General features: G+C 43.0%; 1 protein-coding gene across 1 annotated transcript in view; it reads left to right on the forward strand.

The window, feature by feature from the left end:
- The window catches only part of Usp31 (ubiquitin specific peptidase 31), a 61,967-nt gene extending 58,486 nt beyond the window's left edge, over nucleotides 1-3,481 (forward strand). The window contains 1 exon segment of the mRNA XM_032892748.1: nucleotides 477-3,481. Within this exon segment, the coding sequence (XP_032748639.1) occupies nucleotides 477-2,050 (1,574 nt within the window). The 3' untranslated portion in view covers nucleotides 2,051-3,481.
- Nucleotides 3,482-21,754: the final 18,273 nt, after the last annotated feature.

Here is a 21,754-nt window from a genome sequence, read left to right on the forward strand (position 1 = left end):
TGAAGAAACTGGATTCGCAGCCCATGTTTAGTGAACACCTGGGATTGCCGGGATCTTTGCTGGATACAAACTTCTAAGATTTTATTTAATTCTCTGATTAGACCAGCAGTCTGCAGGTCACATGTGGATGGCTGGTTGTCCCATAGTTTTTAGAACATAACATTCATGCTTGGTTGTGTGCTACCTGTGACTATTTTTGTGTTAACATGGTAGAGCTGAGCAATTGCCTGACATTCTGACAAAGTTGCTGACTAATGTAGAATGACATAGATGGAGAACCTTTTGCTGACTTCAGAGTTAGCATGACCCTGTTTTGTGGATCTTCAAAAGGTTGAAAACACTCAGTTGTCCTTGACTCTAGCACACAGGCTGGCTTTGAAGGTTGTCATATTTCCAGGCTTGCCCTTGCTTTGTCTTCGGTGTCTTACTAAATGTTTTTATTGGTTTAGCCTGACAGACTTTTCTCTGCCATGCAGGAGGCTTTTCTACTCGACCATTCGTGAGAAGTGTGCAGCGTCAAAGCTTGTCATCCAGATCTTCTGTCACCAGCCCCTTAGCTGTCAATGAAAACTGCATGCGGCCTTCTTGGTCCCTGTCTGCCAAGCTGCAGATGCGCTCCAATTCTCCCTCCCGCTTCTCAGGGGACTCCCCAATCCATGGGTCTGCCTCCACTCTTGAAAGGATTGGAGAGGCAGGTGATGACAAAGTGTCCATCTCTTGCTTTGGTAGTCTGCGGAACCTTTCTGGTAGCCACCAGGAACCAAGTGATAGTCACAGTAGACGAGAGCACAAGGCTGCGGGCCGGGCCCCACTGGCTGTCATGGAAGGTGTGTTCAAAGATGACTCAGACTCTAGAAAATTGAACTCCAGTGTTGTAGACACACCAAGCAAAAACCGAGCACAAGGGGATCATTTGCCCCCAGTCTCTGATCCTTTTGATAATAATAACCAGATTGCTTATGTGGACCAGAGTGATTCTGTTGACAGCTCTCCAGTCAAAGAGGTGAAATCTCCAAGCCACTCAGATTCCCTCACAAAGAAGCCAGAGAGCACAACCAAGAGATCCCCTAGTTCCAAAGGCACTTCTGAACCAGAGAAGAGCACGCGGAAGGGAAGGCCGGCCTTGGCTAGCCAGGAATCTTCTCTTTCAAGTCCATCCCCTTCTTCTCCTGTTCCTGTGAAGGTTTCCATGAAACCTGCCCGCTGTCGGAGCAAAGCAGATTCTTCCAGGACAAGTGGAAGGCATTCGTCCTCTGCCTCTACCCAACCCAAAAAAGAATCATCCCCCAGGTCCCAGGAATCCATGTCATCTCCTTCACCACAGAAGCAAAAGTCTGCTTCTGCCTTTACTCACTCCTCCTCTTCCATATCTGCCAAAACAGCCCCAGGCCCTGCCACCAGGGGCCCCCTCCCCTCTGGGAAGAGCAGGACTTCCGACCGGAGCTTGAGTAGACAGGGTTCCAGACAAAGCTTAGGCTCTGACAGAGCCAGCGTCACCTCCACCTCCACCTCCAAACCCAGCTCCCCTCGGGTGAATCAGGCCAGAGCAGGGGACAGCAGAGTTGATGGCAAACATGTCCGGAGCTCCTCCATGGCCAGCCTGCGCTCACCTAGCACAAGTGTACGCTCTGGGTTGAAGAGGGACAGCAAGTCTGAGGATAAGGGACTGTCCTTCTTTAAGTCAGCCTTGAGACAGAAAGAAACCCGGCGGTCAACTGATCTCGGCAAGACAGCCTTGCTATCCAAAAAGGCTGGTGGGAGCTCTGTCAAGTCAGTCAGTAAGAACACTGCAGATGACAAGGCAGAGAAAGGCCATCAACCCCCGGGCTCACAGCAGCCAAACACAAATACAACTGGAAAGGAACAGCTTGTCTCTAAGGACCCTGCTTCTGCTAAACATTCCTTGCTATCTGCTCGCAGATCCAAGTCTTCCCAGGTAGATTCCGGAGCTCCCTTGTCTCCCAGTAGCAGGTCGACCACTGAGAAAGGCTCCAAAAAGCTGTCTTCTAGCATGCAAACCTCTGCACGGCCTTCTCACAAACCTCAGTGATCTTCTGCAGTCGGGTGTTTTATCTGTACAGATGTTTATTTATTTAGAACCCCCTCCCACACCAAAGCCCTCTATGCTTTTATTTTGTATTTTGGGGTCATGTGCCTGACTATGAGAGTATGAATGTGTGTGTGGAACTCAAATTGTTAAAAGCGTCGCCTTATTCTGCCATTGACCAAATAACAGCCATAGGCAAAGCATTGATACCAAGCTAACTGGAATAATTGTAGAAAATAATCTGGATAGTCCCTTTAGCAATCGTACCTATTTCTTTCTAGTGAACTCTAATGACTTCATTGGACACTAGGATTTGGAAACCTGTTAACCAATTAAGCTATCAGTGTATAGACAGGTGAACTATTAGACTTGGGTTTCATCTGAGCAGAATTTATTTTCTTGTGGATTGTTGAGTGGCATCAGGATCTTAAACAAAAACTGATGCTAACAACAAAATAAACTGAGGGAAAACTTGCTTTCTGCACTTTGGCCCCATCTCCCAGTCTTTGTAAGGGCAATATCTTAACACTAATGTTTCTCAGGTATATATACTCAGCTAGTCTAGGATGGGTGCACATTACTAATAAATGGGTTCAGGAGGAAGGTGACATGGGGGTGGTGACTGTGTCCTATTGCCACAGGTAGAAGCTTTACAGGTAGGCATAAGCCTTTGCTACTTTCATATCTGAAGTGATAGCCTGTCTTGACTCCTTGTATATGTTCTAAGAGCTGACAAATTCTGAATTGTCAGAAAGCCAGTCACTAATTTTTTTTTCATTCTCATTTTGCTAACCATTGGAATTTCGAAGTGTAGCAGAATAGTTAATGCTGTTGAAAGATTCCCAGAGAAAAACATTTTATTCCAAGCTAAAGCCTGAGTTGATACCATTTTCCTTTCTTGATGCTGCTTATTTCTGTTAGAAATTGATGCTCTCATACTGCCCCTTGTGTGTGTGTTCACTGCCTTGTCTTATTGCTTAGAAAAGAAAGACATTGCCTCTTGCCGAGAGCCACTGACGGTATGTTGATGTGAGGTAAGGCCTCGGAGCCCTGTGCATGCACTGAGGATCCTGGTGTCAGTCTTCCTTTCAACTTCTCTTGAGTAGCGTATTTCTGTCTACTCTGTTCTGAAGAGGTAATCTCTGACAGAATTCAGAAGCAGAGTCTGGCATATGGTCCCCCTGGCATGTAGTTGCAAATCGCATTCTTATATATGAAAAGGGGAACCTCACTGAATTCTCACAGATAAAGAAAATAGCTTTCCAAGACTTGTAGAAATCTCTTAGAAATACTTTGCAGCTCAGTTTTTTAGTATCCTATTTATTTATTTTTTTAATATCAAGAAAATCATGGTTGTGATTCTCAGAATAGCATTTGTCATTTTGTCATTAGATATAACTCATTGAGTTTGTAGTTATTAAATTCTAAAGCTCATGGTTCCCAGGCCTCCCTCTTCAGTATTTCTGTGAAGTGACTGCAGTGCGTATGTGCATGCAGTTTTGATTTCTACACTGTCCTTCTATCCTTTTTTTTTAGGAATACCTCTTGGGAAATATTTCCAGTAGGTTTAAGTTTATTTTGCTGCTAATGGGACATTAGCTGGTAGCTTGCAGGTTGAGGGTGGAATTTTCAGCTCTTGTGGTATTTGAGGCTTAGTTGTTTAGCCTTATGCACATTACCACAATGCTCTCTACCCAATCCAGTGTCTGTGAGCCCGTACCCACGCACTCAGTCCTGTACTGGCTGCTTTTATACTCCCCCACCCCGGCCCCCAAACCCCATTGTGGCTTCCCAAAGCATCAAAGCTCTCTGTCCTGCCTTGGTGTAACTGAGATGACAGCTACCTTGGAGTCATGATGTATTCAGTGGCACAAGGTGAGCCCCATCAGTGTTTAGCCACCAATCTTGTTTTATTTTATTTTATTTTTTCCTGAAAAACCACCAAATGTTGAGACCATCGGTATCAGGAATTGAGCATTTATGTGATTTGAGCCTCTGAAACAGTCTTAGAATTACAGTGTGATAAGACAAAGGATTTTAATAACAAGCTGTTTTGCCATAATTAAGATGAATAGAAACTACCTTAATTTTCACAGCACTACATCGTTTTATTCTTGAATGCAGTAGGAATGGATCCTTCCTTCCCTGCATATCCTGTTTTTTAAAACAAAACAAAACTAAAATCCTCTACTGGTCTTTACTTTTCCATGGGATATAGAAATACATTTTCTATAATATAATAAATCTAAAAGCTACATGCATATGGAGTTTAGTGCTTACTTCATATTTAATTCAGTAGAAAAAATCAGGAAGTGCCATGGCATTGTCTAGGCTGTGAAGCTTGTGCGAGGGGGAAAGTGGTAAAATCTAATTCCTGACTGCTGGGATCTATATTTAAGACACAGAGAATACTACTTTGAAGTGCAGCCTGCAGTGAAATAACGTATGAGAATATTATCACTTGGTTCATTCAGTTCTGTGGCAGGGTTAGGGACTTGGTTGTTAAAATCTTTCTCTCAGTGATTTGGGCAGTGAACATGTGTACTTTGGGGGCTAACTCAGATGGTAGGCCTGAGTTCCTGCTTAGCCTGTTAGGGCAATCATTCCCAGGAAGCACAGAGCACCAACCAACAGTGTGATACATTGGTAATGTTTTGCTGTTAAATAAAAATCCTTTGTTCTTGCTCTCTTTTCCTGTAAACATTGTGTGCATGAGGCTACACCATTCCTTAAGTCACCCTTCCACCCAGCCTTCACAACTCCTCAGATGATGTGGAAGCATGAAGCTCATACACTCCTGTCACTTAGGACCCTGGCCAACCTCATTTGTGTTTTCTCATGCTGCAGTGAAAGTCCGATTAAGAGTCAGTAGTGCTGTGCAGATCTGTGGAGCAGTGTGGGATAGCTGTGTGGTGCCACAGTTGTGCAGCGATAAGGTCGCCCTGAACGCATGGAGTCCTTCTTTAGTCATTCGTTCATTTGGGCCTGCTTTGCATGTACAGTCAAGCAGGAAGCTTCAGCAGGAGCTGTGGCTGTAGCTTGTTCATCACTGGTTCAGACCGAACTGTCTGCTTCCCAGCAGAACTGACCTGCTATGTATGAGATGGATGTGGAGTTATTGAGGGCTGGGAGGCATTGTCAATCCCTCTAAATTAACTATCATAAAACTAACAGGATTGGTATGAAAAGGGAACAGTAGTGGCAGCTTAAGGGAATACGTATTAAAGAGTTATGAAGAAAGCTCATTTCAAGTATTCTCTTGGAGTAGATGGACATGCGATACCACGTTTCATTTTGACAGATCACTAAGTAGCTGAAGTTAGTTTCCTCTGGAGATTGCCATTGAATACAAAGACAGTTAGTGTTCTGGGTCGGATTTTGAGCTAGGTTGGAAATCATAAGCACAGTTTCCTTAAAACACATTTTGGAGGTGCATTGATGATGCTTGTATTTTGGGGTTGAGAAGGGCAAAATTTACTGACAAACCAGTGTGTACTATAAAAACAATTTAGCTGCTAGTGTGCAGGCTGATTTTGCTGTGGTTTTCAAAAGGGTTCAGTGCTGTTTAACCTGACTGCACCTTTCAGGTGGGATATGAAGCTTTTATTTCACCAACTGCTCAGCGTCCCATGCTGCCTTTTGATCAGACCCCACGCTGTTTTTGCAGCTGCCTTTTGAGCATGACCAATCATTTTTACCCCTGAGTAAGGAAAACGATTGTGCATGCCCACCGTCCAGCTCAGAAAGCATGCTCATACTACCTGTGCAAGCAGTTGGTCAAAAAGACACAGAGAACTACACTCAACGTTGGCTCAACTCTTAGGTTCCGGAGTTGTATTTTTGAGTTTGTAATTTTTAAATGTGGCTTCATCATCAGTGTGGATGTGAGTTCAGGTTGCATCTGTTTCTTTGCTAATCTCCTTGGTCCTTGCTGAGACTGTGTATAAAAGAGTATTTTGCAAGCGGGAGTGATTGGACATGTTGAACATACACTGGTGTATATACTGTATTTAGCCTGAAGACTTTCCTAAAGTATTTTGTTCTAAGAAATAACCTGCCATTTTCTATAGATTTTACTTTTTTATATCTTCTAATCTTCTTTCATCATCACATGGAGAGATGTGGCTTTACCCAGTGCTAGCCATTTGTAAGTGCTTTTGTAGAGACTTGGAGCTGCTAAGGAAGATTTTGGAGCTTCCCACCTACTGGTGTCAGTAAGATGAAGCATATGGAATGTATGATAGTGTCGTACAGTGGACTCGGGTTTAGATCCATTTCATGTTTATTTAAAATCATTGTTTGCCATGGGGCACAAGTAGGGGCAGGGACAGGAGCTTCACAGCATATGTAAGAGGTGTCTTCACATCTCAATAGACTCTTCCTGGGCCTATTCTGGAGGGTTCACCTGAGGTCACTAGTATCACCAAGGGACTTGGAATGCCTGGGCAGCTCCCAGGCTTTTGATGCCAATTAGCACTGCCTGGGTTCTGTGACTTTCCTTTCTTGTTTGCAGTCAGAAGTGAAGGATGTGGTACGCCATCTTTTTGCCAACAGTTTATGGCGAGAATCATCACTGCCATGGAGGGTACTCAGGAAGAACTCCAATTGTTCTGGACAAGAAAATTAAAAGGTGTCCATCCTTGGCTTGGAATGTGTGTGTGTGTGTGTGTGTGTGTGTGTGTGTGTGTGTGTGTGTGTGTGTGTGTGTGTGTGTGTGTGTGTTAGGGGGCTTTCTGAATTCAAGGCTTGATTTAGAAATGTGAAGTGTTTTATGCTTGGTGTGTCTAGGGATTGTTCTTATTTGCTGGTGTGCAGGCAGAGTGCCCTGAGGGGTCTGAATTACTTCCCAGAGCCTCTCTCCAGATTCTACTGTGGGGCAGAGACCGACCTGTGCAGGAGAGGAAGTCACTCCAGGTTAAAAAATGTGGTAGAGGGGTTGGGATTTGCTCAGGGTAGGCGCTTGCCTAGGCAAGCGCAAGGCCCTGGTTGGTCCCCAGCTCCAAAAAAAAGAAAAAGGAAAAAAAAATGTGTAGAAGACAGAAAGTTCCTGCCTAGCCTAGCAAACCCTGCCCTGCTTTTGACAGCGGGGTTGTAAACCACAGGTAGCACTGGGCCTCCCGCTCAGGTTCACTCCCCTCTAGGTCTTTCCTACTTGGAACGTAGTTTTTGGAATCCTTTATAGTTTGAAAACAAATGTGAAACATTTTATTCAAATTATTTTGGAGCCCTTGTTGATGTTTTTTCATGTAATTAAAAAAAATCATGTAATACCAGGAATTTGGTAGTGTATGTTACCTACAGAGGCACATGAGGTTTGGTTTCAATCTGTGGTGAACCAGGTGCGCTGTACCTCTTTGAGTGCTCCACTGCTGTGTGCCCTCATCATTGAGCATCAGGCTGCCGACAAAGAGTTCATCTGACACGGCCCATATGTTAAGGCTATCAGGAAAACATCAGAGCTGGGACAGCTTTGGCACAGCCTCCCAGAGTCGAGCTCTCTGCTGCTATGAACTCTGCAGCGTGAACTTTGCTAGGTGCTATTCCAGACTGGGGGACTGTGTTTCTGTGCTTGTAGTTCTGTTGGTTTTTCCTGTAGGCATTTATGTTCTGTGTAGGTCTGCTCACCAACTGTGCCTCTCACCACTGTTAAAATTGAGTTCAGGCCCCATTACCAAAATGTGTTGTGTTTTGTTTTTGTTTTGTTTTGTTTTGTTTTGTTTTGTTTTGATTCTCTTGTGTTTTTGCACCAGCGTGTATTTCTCTAGTCTTAAAAGCTGCATGTCATATCACTGTACACAAAATGCTTTGGTGTCTGTCATTCATGAGCCATCATTAGTGAGCTCTGTATAAATTTAATTTTGCAGTAAAAGGACGGCAGAGTATCCTTCCTGCAGGCTGGAAGAAAGTGTATCCTGCATTTTAAATTATGTTAGGCCAAGTGCATGAGGTGTGTTACTGCCTTCTGTTTATTTATTTGTATATTTTATTATTCAAGGTGTACGCACTTTTAAGAAGCAGAATTTATATTTTTATGTTGAAAACGTTTTATTTCTGAGACAGCAGTTGGTTGTATAGTATACAGTTGGAATTAAGAGAAAACTGGAAAAATGTAACAAAACATAATAAATTTATTACATGATGCCTTCTTCAAGACATATTCCTCTTTTCTCCCCCTTGCCAAACCAGTGTTTTAAATGTCGACTAGTGTTTGTACTACATAGATTTCTCTAACAAAATGCTTTAAAATTGCAGTGTTTCAGGTAAAACATCAAGTTACAGGATACTACCATGCAGTTTGGCCAACTCCCCATGCAATTACTGTGTAAAAAGATCACATCCATTCTTGTTCAGTGTTCCCAGTCGGCCGGTGGTTATTTGAGAGTTAAGAGACTAATTTTCCTGGGCCACAGAACTGGGCATGAAAGAGCACATTCTGCCCCATTTCCAGCAGATTCTCGTTGCTCCTCTTTAATCGTAAGAGGAAGCTGTAGCATAAAAATACTCTTTCCTTAGCCTTCTCTGTCCTCTTCTACACAGTACCTGCTTTATTGTTTTGTGTGTATGAATGTTTGCTTGTGTGTACGTAAGTGCACCACTCATGTGATAGTGCATAGGGCCTGTTGAGGGGGACTAGAAGTGACTCTTTGAATTCCCTGGAACTGGAGTCAGTGATGGCTGTGCTCCACTATGTGGGTGCTGAGAGCTGGACCGAGGCTCTCTGAAAGAGTAGCCAGTGCGCTTAACCACTGAACCATCTCTTCAGCATCAGTAACTGACTTCTGCGGTGTCTTTGTTTTTGTTTTGTTTTTTTATCTTTCCCTAGCTGCCTTGCCAACAGAGAACTCTAGTGGGGCTGTCATATCACTTATGACCACTTGGGGGCAATAGAGTTCAGCATTCTCTGCGATGTATTTTAAGTCCAGTTTACAGATTTTAAGCTTCTCATCTGAGGGTAGAAATGCCTGAGGTGAATTGAGAATAACATTCTCTGAGCAGGGATTCCTCATCTGGTAACTACTCCTGCCAGCCATCGCTCCTGGTGAATGCCATAGGGCAGGTATTTTTCCGCTCTGAAGCACAGCATCATGGAAGGGTTGGGGTAGGCCACATGCCTGGTCATGCAAAACAGCACTTGCCTTCCCCTCTCATTGGAGTGGTGATAAAATTTTTCCTTTAGCTTAACCACAGCACACTGTTTACTAAAGAGGTTTCATCATGGTTATAAATGTTCACACATAATGTATAGATGTAATATTTGCACAAATACTTAAGGACCACTTTGTGTCCACTGTATTTGGAGAATTATTTTCAAATACTTGAATGCTTAGTGTCTCCAGACATGTTTTAGCCTCTTAAGTCTTCCTGAAAAAAGCAAAGGCTGGGCGAAGCCCCTTGGCCTGGTCTTCTTGTCCTCTGTGTTAAAGGTCCCTGAGAGGTTTGAAGCCTGCGCCCATAGAAAGTTGTTGAAGACCTGTCACCCCAAGTCAGTGCCCTCCCCAGTGGGCTCCAGACTTGAGCAGATGTCTGGTTTGCCTGTGGCTCTCGCCTTTTCTTGGCATCTCCGTGTGATCTGGTGGGCAGGGTCTTTCTCCTGCGGAGCCCTTTGAGATTCTGTCTTCACTAAATCGTGGCACACCATCATGTTTTTCTTTCCCTGTCAACATCCACTGTACAGGAAGAACAAGTCTCCTCTTTGGAGACAGATGCTGCATATTTAGTCCAATGAACACCATCCCGTTCTTTAAAGTTCTCAGCCCTACATCATTAAGTGGACGTGCTCTTTTGGTTTAAACAGCTCCATTCTTTTTAAAATTTGTTATTTATTTATTTATTTATTTAATTATTTATTTATGTGTATGGGTGTTTGGTCTACACATATGTTAGTACTTCATGCACATGCCTGGTGCCCATTGAGGTCTGGAGATCCTCTGTTCTGGAGTTGCAGGTGGTTGTGAGCCACCCCATGGGGCCTGGGAATTGAACCTGGTCCTCTGCAAGAGCAACAAGTCAATTCTCCAGCTCCCCCATTTTCCCCTGAGATGATGGTTATATGAGACTTCAATATTTAGTTAAGACCAGACATATCGTATTTCCTAGGCCTTCCCTGTGTTTAAGGGGGAAGAAAAATAGAGACTCAGATCCAATTCCAAGGACCTGGTCTGTCTCCTGGAATAGAAAGGCCTCGTCAGCCTCTGGCTCACACAACGTCATGAGGGGGAGATGGCAGTTTTCTATCATTCCAAGGCAGAGCCAGTCCCTGGATCACTATCTTCTGTGGCCCAGCAGTAGGGTCCGTCTAGTCACAAGGTCAAAGTAACCGATGTGACATTTCAACACCACCCTCCACACTGTTCCTCAAAGCATTCTGCTCGCCAGCTCTGAGACACGGAAATGGTCCATTTCCTCCCCTTCACGTCGTCTCCCAAGTACCACCTTGCTTTCAAGCCCTTCTGGATCACCCTCTCACGTTACAATCCACGTGACAGTCCACCTCCTCCCTGTCTTATGTTCTGCATGTCACTCAATAGCTGCTGTCATACATGTTTGAGGGAGATGGGTTGCTCTTCTTCCTCTTAAAGGATGGCACATGGTGGTGACTTCATGAACTACTGGCTGACTGACTTGTCAGAGCCAAGCACCCTGCCTGTGGGGTGGAATCATGAAGGTTAAAGGGGAATGAGGGATGCTTTTTAACCCGCCCCACTGTACTGGGCATAGAGAAAATGTTCAGTGAGTGGTAGCTATCTTTGTAACCATAGTGACAGAGGAAGTGCTAACCCTGGAGGGCTTGCAGGATAGTTCTCATTCCACACAAGGGAAACTACTTTTAGAAGCCACAGGAAGCTGTTTCTGGCCAGGGCCAGAAGCTGCAGAACAAGGGAGGTGTGATCATTCTAAAGGAGCCTCACAAGACCTGCTGCCTTTGTTCTCAAGTAAATGGCGTTTAGGAAGAGTTTAATTTGGAGGAAGAGATGAGACACAACAATGTGGCACCTGAGAGGTGAGTTAGGAGCTTGCTGCAAGCACCTGGGTGCAGGCTGCAGGAGGGGTGACCTACAGTGATGGGGGTGGGGAGCAGAGGAGGCTCGCTGCTGGCTTTAAACCTTGCTACTGTGAGTTGACGGTCAGACAGTCTGGACAAGTTGCTCAACTTCTCTGTGCGTGGAAGTCTTCACCTGTAGATTGTAGGTGAGGTATTTACACAAGGAGGTATTCGCTAATAGGGTGTTGGATCTACTTACACTAACTATAGTTACTAATGTGTCTGATTTTTTTCTATTATCTTACAGTTTCTTTGATGTTTGTATCGCCCACTTTTAAATTTTTTTTAAGATTTATTTTTTTATTATACACACATACACACACACACACACACACACACACTGTAGCTGTCTTCAGACACACCAGAAGAGGGCATCAGATCCCATTACAGATGGTTGTGAGCCACCATGTGGTTGCTGGGAATTGAACTCAGGACCTCTGGAAGAGCAGTCAGTGCTCTTAACCACTGAGCCATCTCTCCAGCCCCCGTGGTTTTTGTTTTTTATTTTTTTGAGACAGGGTTTCTCTGAGTAGCCCTTACTGTCCCGGAACTCACTCTGTAGACCAGGCTGGCCTCAACCTGAGATCCTCCTGCCTTTGCCTCCAGAGTGCTGGGAATAATGGTGTGCACTGCCACAGCTGGCTTTTTAGTTTTTAATGTGGCTCCTACCTTCCTTCCACCCTTCCATCTTCTCTCCTGCCTACTTTATATTTGTCTCTTCTTTCTTACTCTTAAAACACCAAGCATGCATATATATATATATATATACATACACATACATACATATATATACATACATATATACATACATGTGTGTGTGTTCATGTGTCGTCTACATGTGCATATGGTTTGGACATATATATGCTTGCAAGAGGACCCGGAGGTTGACAGTAAGCACCCCCCATTGTCCCCACCTTTCTTTTTGAGGCAGTTTCTTACTGGTTTGACTGAGTTAGCTGGCCACTAGGCTCTAGGGATGTTTCTCTGTCTCCCCGGTGTTGGGCAGAGTGTGAAGTTATAGATGCCACCCTGCTTGGTTTTTCACTTGGATGCTGTGGGTAAAAACCGGGTCCTCTGGTTTGCATTGAAGATACCTCGCCTGGCCATGTTCTTACTCTTTTTCAAACTGGTCTCATACTTAAAACCCTGCCTCCACCTCTGACTTTAGTTGTCATTTTGTTTTTAAAGACAACTTGTCACCGTGTACTTCATCCTGATTTCTGCTCACCCATGCCCACCCCAAGCTGAGATGACAGGGACATGCTGCTTCAACACTGCATTCTGCCCCTTGGGGCTGTACAGTACTTTGAGTCTCTTGCTCTTTCTGGCCGTTTACTATGTGCACGTGCTCTGACTCCGTCTACACTTAACACTGTTAACATCGCACAATCAGTGTTCACCTAGGTTTATAGGACATTTGCTTCCATTGCTCCTCCAGCCTCTGTAGCTCACCCTGGGCTTGGTTTGCTTGAAGGATTCCTGTTAGTGTTTTATTTTTAAGCCTGTGTTAATGGTACATTTGCTCAGTTCTTATTTGATTAGAAATGTCTTTATATTTTTAAAGGGGAAACCATTTGTGTTTATTGATCCATGTATGTTTTGTTATTTAAAAAAAAAAAAAAAAAAGACTGTTAACCTTTTGACTGAGGGCTGTCTGCTTTAGGCATGACAAAGAACCAAACAGCAGCAAGAATTGAAATTGAAAATGTTTTTTTTCTTTTTTTTTTTTTTAAAGATTTATTTATTTATTTATTATATATAAGTACACTGTAGCTGTCTTCAGACACACCAGAAGAGGGCCTCAGTTCTCATTACAGATGGTCGTGAGTCATCATGTGCTTGCTGTGGGATTTGAACTCAGGGCCTCTGGAAGAGCAGCATGTGCTCTTAACCACTGAGCCATCTCTCCAGCCCCGACAATATTTCTTTATAGTTAAAAGAGAAAGATAGAGAAGGAAGGAAGGAAGGAAGGAAGGAAGGAAGGAAGGAAGGAAGGAAGGAAGGAAGGAAGGAAGGGAAACTAGAACAAAAATCTTTATTCTGGGAGGTAAATATTTCAGTCTAAAGATTAGGGATGTAGTTCAGTGGTAGAGTGTGTGATTAGCATGCTCAAAGCTATCGGTTAGATCCCAAACACACACACACACATACACACACACACACATACACACACACACACACACACACACACACACACACGGTTAGTTGAATATTAGATATGTTTTCTGATTACTGACCTGCTCTGGCTAGATTTCAAGTCAACTTAACACAGACTAGAGTCATTCTGGAGGAGAGAATGTCAATTGAGAAAATGTTTCCACCATATTGGCCTGTAGGTAAGACCGTGGAACATTCCTTTAATTAGTGATTAATGCTGAAGCACCAAGTCCATTGTGGGCAGTGCCCCCTTCTGGGCTGGTGGTCCGGAGTTGTGTAAGAGAGCAGGCCGCACAAGCCATGAAGAACACGTCAGTCAGCAGCACCCTCCATGGCCTCTGCGCCACTCCTGCTTCCAGCTTCCTGCTTTGAGTTCCTACCATAATTTCCCTGGGCCACACGATAAAATCCACCCTCAGCTCCCTCCCCAAGCTGCTTTGGTGTTGATATTTAGCACAGCAGTAGAAACACTGAGACAACATGCAAACATGCTGCAGCCCTGCTTGCCCTTAGCAGAACTATCTCTGCTCACCCCAACGCTCCTTGCCAGGAGCTGTTCTCACCTCTCTTCTCCTCTCCCATCCTGGCCATCATCTCTGCAGCATTACTTATCTTTGCATCTTCCAGAACACCAGGCTTCGCCCCTGTTCTTCATGCTTATCTGCTGTTCTTGTTCTCCCCTTGGCTGGTTTATATATGTGTAGCCTTTGCGTTTCAGCCCCGCCCCCAATGTATCAGGATGAGACTTCCAGATATGTAGGTATGAGGTAATCACTCTACCTCTAAGCTACATCCCCACCTTATTTTCAGTCTTTATTTTTTTTATTACTTATTCACTTTATATCCCATTCACTGTCCCCCTCCTGGTTACTCTTTCCCACAATTCTTCCTCCTTCTCCTTTCCCTTCTCCTCTGAGCAGGTGTGGGAACCCTGGTTATTCCCCTACGCTAGCACATCAAGTCTCTACAGGACTAGGCACATCCTCTCCCACTGAGGCAGCCCAGCTAGAAGAACATATCCCACAGACAGGCAACAGCTTTTCAGATAGCCCAGCTCCAGTTGTTTGGGACCCATATGAAGGCTGAGCTGCACATCTGTTACATATGTGCAGGGAGGCCAAGGTCCAACCCATATATATTCTCTGGTTGGTTGTTCAGGCTCTGAGAGCCTCAAGAGGCTTCCTCCTGTAGCCAAGCTGGAACTCCAATGAAGCAATAGGAACACCAACCCACCCACACAACTTTCCACTCAAAACCTATCCTGTCTACAAGAAGTACAGGCGCGGGGGATGGAGCAGAGACAGAGAATGGCTAACCAATAACTGGCCCAACATGAGACCCATGTCATGGGCAAGCACCAGTCCCTGACACTATTAATGACACTCTGTTGTGCTTGCAGATAGGAGCATGTTGTTTTCTGAGAGGCTGCACCCAGCAGCTGACTCAGAAAGATACAGACACCCACAGCCAAACAGTGGACTCTTATGCAAGAATAGGAGGAAGGGTTGTGGGCCCTGAATGGGGATAGGGACTCCACAGGAAGACAAACAGAGTCAACTACTAACCTAGTGAAGGGGATTTTCACTAGGGATAGAACTCTAGGTTCCTTGATATTCATTCCATGGGGTTCTTCCATCGGTGAGTCTGTGATCAGTCTTATTGCTATCCTTGGACAATATGGGGTGTTTCCTCCTGAATACTTCGAGGGATTCATTTTCCATCAGCCTTCTTCTGATGAGCTAGGGTGTGGGTTTTTTGTTTTTATTCCTCAGGAAGCGAATCTGACTTGGAGACACCTCGGCCATTTGTTGCTTTAAATATCACTTCTGGCACTTGTTTGCTTTCTAGGACTCCGCTTCACGGGGCTTAGACGGCTCACCAAGTCTCCGGTGTCTCTTTCACTTGTTTTCACTTGTTTTCTTCCTAGGATTTTTTTATCCCTTTTTATATATCATTCTTTATTCTGGGTATCTCTAGCAGAACAAGCCTTTTCTTCAGCTGTGTCCAATCATTGTCATAAAATAAGGAGCATCACATTAAATAGGAACGTCATGAGAACAGTGGATACGTTTCAGAAAGTCTAAAATTTTGCATGGGGCATATTTATTCCAAGCTTCTGCTTCTTTGTCTGAAATTAAAATTAGGCCGGGCATCCTCTATTTCATTTTCGAAATCGTCAACCCCTAGCTGTGTCCAGCCTGCTCCTAGACCTGTCTCGTTGTGTTTTCAGCCTCACTTGGGTGATTGCTTTTTCAGTTCTAGAATTCCCATGGGTTGTTTATAGATTTGGGTGTCTGGTGCTGTACCCCACACAGCCATCAGTTTTCTCAGGCAATGTAGGTGCCTGAAAGCTGGCGCCTATGGCACTAGTGTCCAGTCACACGTGCCTTCCCTTCTGTTACCCGTTTGTTCCGCTCCCTGGCCTGCTCTAATTTGTTCTCAGATTACATTATTTTTTGGTGGCAGGGATCTGCTCCTACATGCTTATGGCGGTCAGAGGACATCTTTCAGGTGTATATATCTTCTCTCAGGTTGTTAGGCTTGGTGGCAAGAACTTCACTCACTGAGATATGTCTTTTGATTTGATGCTAACCAGTAAGTTAGAAAATACCGTGGAGGCTCCAGATGGTGTTGATGTTTCCCTCCAAAGAAAACTTACCCCATTCCTGGGCTGGCAGACATTCATGGGTGCTAATCTGATTGAAGACAGCGTGGGAGCATTTAAGACTCCACGTCCTTCCAGGTCATTGAACATAGACATTCATTCCATCAGCCTTTCAGCAGGATTGTGGGGAGCACTGCCAAGTGGATCAGTGAGCAAACCAGAAACGTCACCACAGTGGGGTTTCCTCAGTGGAGTTTATCCTATAGTCACCTGCCCAAGAGACATAGAAAATGCTAAGAATCGACTTTACTTGGGACTAGCTTCCTGAAGAAATGAGAGTCCCTGTAAGCTGGCATTTTTAAAAGTAAAGATGTGTACACCCACACACCCCACACACTACTAGGCCCCAGGCTTTCTGCCTCAGTAAAGAACATCGCCCATCCTGACAATACTTGATGCTTTTCTTCCACAAAATCTCTTCTCTATAGTTGGGCCATATGTGGGTTCCATCCAATTCCTGTTCCCTAGTTATGTGCTAAGTCTACCCTCTGTCTCCACTGATGAGCCTATATTCCAGTTACCATGCTTTCCAGTCCAAGCTCTCCTATCACCACGTACGTCTGTCCACTTACTCAACCCTATTGCTCAGTCCATCCCAGTGCTATAACAAAATGCCTTTGGCTGAGTAATTTATAAACAATAGAAATGTTTCACTTCAGGTTTTAGAGGTTGGGAAGATAAAGGCATCTGCAAATACAGTGATAAGAGCCCATTTTTATAGGTAATACCTATCTCCTGTCCTTTTATGGTGGAAAGGGTAAAGAAGCTATATCACTTGTTTTTTCTATTCATTCATTTGTTCATTCATTCATTCATTCATTCATTCACTTTATACCTCCATTGCATCTCTCTCCCTCCTCCAAGTTATACCCTCCACCTCTTCCCATGTCCCCTTCCAGTTCTCCTTAGAGCAGCACACCCCACCAGTATCAAACCACCCTGGCACATCAAGTCTCATCAGGACCAGTGCAGCCTTTCCCACTGAAGCCAGACAAGGCAGCCCAGCTAGGAGAAAGAGATCCAAAGACAGGCAACAAAATCTGAGTCAGAGAGACAGCCCCCACTTAAATCTTAAGAGTTGTTTTGATTTGCATTTCCTCGATGACTAAAGATGTCAAACATTTCTTTAAGTGCTTCTCAGACATTAGAGATTCCTCCATTGAGAATTCTGTTTATCTCTGTACCCCATTTTTAACCTGGGTTATTTAGTTTGTTGGAGTCTTTTAATTCTTTATATATTTTAGCTATTAGCCCTCTGTCAGATGTAGGGTTGGTGAAGATCTTTTCCCATTCCATAGTCTGCCATTTTGTCCTATTGAGAGTATCCTTTGCCTTACAGAAGCTTTTCAGTTTCATGAGTCCCATTTATTAATTGCTGATCTTAGTGTCTGAGCTGTTGGTGGTCTGTTCAGGAAATTGTCTCCTGTACCAATGCATTCAAGACTATTTCCTATTTTCTCTTCTGTTAGATTTAGTATATCCAATTTTATGTTGAGATCTTTCATCCACTTGGACTTGAGTTTTATGCAGGGTGATAAATAAGGATCTATTTGTATTCATCTACATGAAGATATCTAGTTAAACCAGCACTATTTGTTGAAAATGCTTTCTGTTTTCCATTGTATGGTTTTGGATTCTTTGTCAAGAATCTACTGTCTGTAGGTATGTGGATTTATTTCTGAGTCTTAAATTTGATTCCTTTAATTAACCATTCTGTTTGTATGCCTATACCATGTGGGATTTTTATTTTATTTTATTTTATTGCCATTGCTCTGTAGTACAAGTACAGCTTGTAATCAGGGGTGGTGATATCTCCAGAAGTTCTTTGTTTTAGCTATCCTGGGTTTTTGGTTTTTGGGTTTTTTTCCCCATATGAAGTTGAGAATTGTTTTTTTTTTTTTTTTTTTTTTTTTTTTTTTTTTTGGGGGACCAACCCAGGGCCTTGTGCTTATAAGCAAGCGCTCTACCACTGAGCTAAATCCCCAACCTGAGAATTGTTCTTTTTCAAGGTCTGTAAAGAATTAAGTTGGAATTTTGATGGGGATTGCATTGAATCTGTAGATTGCTTTTAGTAAGTTGGCTATTTTTACTATATTAATCCTACTGATCCATGAGCAAAGGAGATCTTTTCATCTTCTGGTATCTTCTTCAGTTTCTTTCTTCAGAGACCTGAAGTTCTTGTCATACAGGTCTTTCATTTGCTTGGTTAGAGCTACACTGAGATATTTTATATTATTTGTGGCTGTTGTGAAGGATATTGTTTCCCTAATTTCTTTCTTAGCCCATTTATCATATGTATAAAGGAGGGCTATTGAGTTTTTTGTGTTAATTTTTGTATCCAGCCATTTTGCTGAAGGTGTTTATCAGCAGTAGGAGTTCATGAGTAGAACTTGGTGTCACTTATGTATACTATCATATCATCTGCGAATAGCAATACTTTGTCTTCTTCCTTTCTAATTTGTGTCCCTTTCATTTCCTTTAGTTACCTTATTGTTCTAGGTAGAACTTCAAATACTATATTGAATAAATACAGAGAGAGAAGACAGCCTTGTCTTATCCTTGATTTTAATGGAATTGCTTTAAGTTTCTCTTCATTTACTTTGATGTTGGCTGAATGTTTGCTGCATTATTACTTTTATTGTGTTTAGGTATGGGCCTTACATCCCTGATCTCTCCAAGACTTTTATCATGAAGGGATGTTGGGTTTTCTCAAAGGCTTTTTCAGCATCTAATGAGATGATCGTGTGTGTGTATGTGTGTGTGTGTGTGTGTGTGTGTGTGTGTGTGTGTGTGTTTTCTTTAGTTTGTTTATATGGTGGATTACATTGATGGATTTCTGTGTGTTGAACCATCTCTGCATCCCTGGGAGGAAGCCTACCTTATCGTGATGGATGATGTTTTTGATAATGTTCTTAGCTTTGGTTTGGGAGTATTTTTTAAAAGATTTATTTATTTATTTATTTATTTATTTATTTATTTATTTATTTTTATAGGAGTACACTATAGCTGTCTTCAGGTACACCAGAAGAGGGCATTGGATCCCATTGTAGATGGTTGTGAGCCACTCTGTGGTTGCTGGGAATTGAACTCAGGACCTCTGAAAGAGCAGTCAGTGCTCTTAACTGCTGAGCTATCTCTCCAGCCCATTGAGTATTTTTGCATCAATATTCATAAGGGAAATTGGTCTAAAATTCTCTTTGTTGAGCCTTTCTGTGGTTTAGGTGTCAGTGTGATTGTGGCCTCATAGAATGGTTCCTTCTGTTTCTATTTTGTGGATTTTTTTGAGGAGTATTAGCATTAGTTCCTTGAAAATCTGGTAGCATTCTGCACTAAAACCATCTGGCCCTGACTTTTTGTTAGTTGGGAGAGTTGATGACTGCTTCTATTTCTATAGGGGCTATAGGACTATTTAAATTATTTACCCAATCTTGATTTAACTTTGACAACTGGAATCTATCAAGAAACTGTCCATTTTGTTTACATTTTCAAATTTTGTGAACTATAGGCTTTTGAAGAAAGACCTAATGATTCTTTGGATTTCCTCAGTGTCTGTTGTTATGTCTCCCTTTTCATTTCTAATTTTCTTAATTTGGATCTTCTCTCTGTGCCTTTTACTTAATTTGGCTAAAAGCGTATCTATCTTGTTGATTTTCTCAAAGAGCCAGCTCTTGGTTTCATTGACCCTTTGTATTGTTCTCCTTTGTTTCTAACTTATTGATTTCAGCCCTGATTTTTATTATTTCCTGCTGTCTACTTCTCTTGGGTGTGCTTGTTTCTTGTTCTAGAGCTTTTAGGTGTGCTTTTAAGTTACTAGTATTAGAGCTCTCCAATTTCTTAATGAAGGCACTTAGTGCTATTAACTTTCCCTTTAGCACCGCTTTCATTGTGTCTCGTGAGCTTGCGTATGTTGTGCTTTCATTTTCATTGACTTCTAGGAAGTCTTTAATACTTTATTTCACCCTTGACACAGTGGCCATTGAGTATAGAGTTTTTCAGCTTCTATGAGTTTATAGGCTTTTTCTTGTTGTTGAAGTCCAGCTTTTATGGTGATCTGATAAGATATAGGGGGTTATTCAATTCTCTTGTATCTGTTGAGGCTTGCTTTGTGACCAAGTATATGGTCAATTTTGAAGAAGGTTCTGCGAGGTCCTGAGAAGAAGGTAATGCTTTTGTGTTTGGGTGAAATGTTCTGTAGATATCTGTTTGATCCATTTGATTCATAACGTCTGTTAGTTATTTCTTGATTTAGTTTCTGTCTCAATGATCTGTGCATTGGTGATAATAAGGTGTTGAAGTCTCCTATTATTAATGTATGGTGTTCATTGTGTGATTTAAGTTTTAGTAAAGTTTCTTTTACAAATGTGGGTGTCCTTGCATTTGGGGCAGATATGTTCAGAATTGAGATGTTCTCTTGGTGGATTTTTTTCTTTGGGTATGAGGTATCTTTCCCCATTATCTTTTGATTGATTTTGGTTGAAAGTCTATATTATCAGATATTATAATGGCTACTCCAGCTTGCTTCTTGGGCCCATTTGCTTGGAAAACCTTTTTTGTCAGCCCTTTGCTCTGAGGTAATGTCTGTCTTTGTTGCTGAGTTTTGTTTCTTGTATGCAGCAGAATGGTGGATCCTGTTTACACATCCATTCTATTAGGCTGTGTCTTTTTATTAGGGATTGAGTCCATTGATGTTGAGACATACTAATGACCACTCGTTGTTAACTCCTATTATTTTCATGGTGGTGGTGGTGTGTGTGTATGAGAGAGAGTGAGAGCGAGAGAGCGAGAGAGAGAGAGAGAGAGAGAGAGAGAGAGAGAGAGAGAGAGCTTCTTTTAGTTTTTGTTGGTGTGGGGTTATTTATTTCCTGTGTTTCCTCAGGTTAGCCTCCTTGGGTTGGAATTTTCCTTCTAGTATTTTCTGTAGGGCTAGATTTATGACTAAATATTGTTTAAATTTGGTTTCATTGTGGAATATCTTATTTTATCCATCTATAGTGATTAAAAGTTTTGCTGTGTCTGGGCATCTGTGGTCTCATCTAGTGTGTTCAAGATATCTGCCCAGGCTGCTATATCACTTTTTTAAAGGACAGTTTCCTTAAGCATATTAGTTATAAAGTGACTGCTGTCTTACTTAGGGTTTCCATTGCTATTTGACACCCCCCTTCCAAGCCAAAGGTGTTGCAACCCACAGGTTGAGAACCACTGGTCTAGAGCCCATACCAGAACAGCGAGGATGCTCAAGTGGCATTCCCATTAGAGCCAAGCAGATGGGCTTTGTCAGGAAGGCACCTGGAGGGGGCACTTCGGGGATACAAGCACACATTGTCATTCCAGTTCCTGTCTGTCAGTGCTCAGGAAATCCTTGCAAAATGAGTGAGGTAATGAGTGAGGTTCTTTGCAGGCTTGTCAACTTCCATGGCCAGGAAGATTCACACAGCTCTTGACTGGTGTCACAGAGAAGAGTGAACGAAGGCTATATCTGGTGTGAAGAAGGTCAGTGTGACTATCCCGATAGCCAGGATCAGCCACTACTCAACTCTTCATTATTAGTCTTGTAGTTCTGTGATCTCCAGTTGGGGGCTGACTTGCAGCCCTGCAACCAACAGTCCTGAAGCCTTAGACATTCCTTAGGACGCATACTAGAAGGAAGGCAGAGAGACCTGCCTGCCAAACCCAACCACCCTTATCCTGAAGGTTCTTTGGAGGGAGGGCCCTGCTCTACACTCCTGAGTCCTTCTCTGGGGGGCACTGACGCAGCCGGGTAGCTTGTTTGGTAAATAATGACATTGTTATAAATATTTAACAAGTCAAGGGACTGCAGTGCATGCAAAATTGATGAGGTCCC

This window comes from Rattus rattus, chromosome 2 (assembly GCF_011064425.1).
Source record: "Rattus rattus isolate New Zealand chromosome 2, Rrattus_CSIRO_v1, whole genome shotgun sequence".
Lineage (NCBI taxonomy): Eukaryota > Metazoa > Chordata > Mammalia > Rodentia > Muridae > Rattus > Rattus rattus.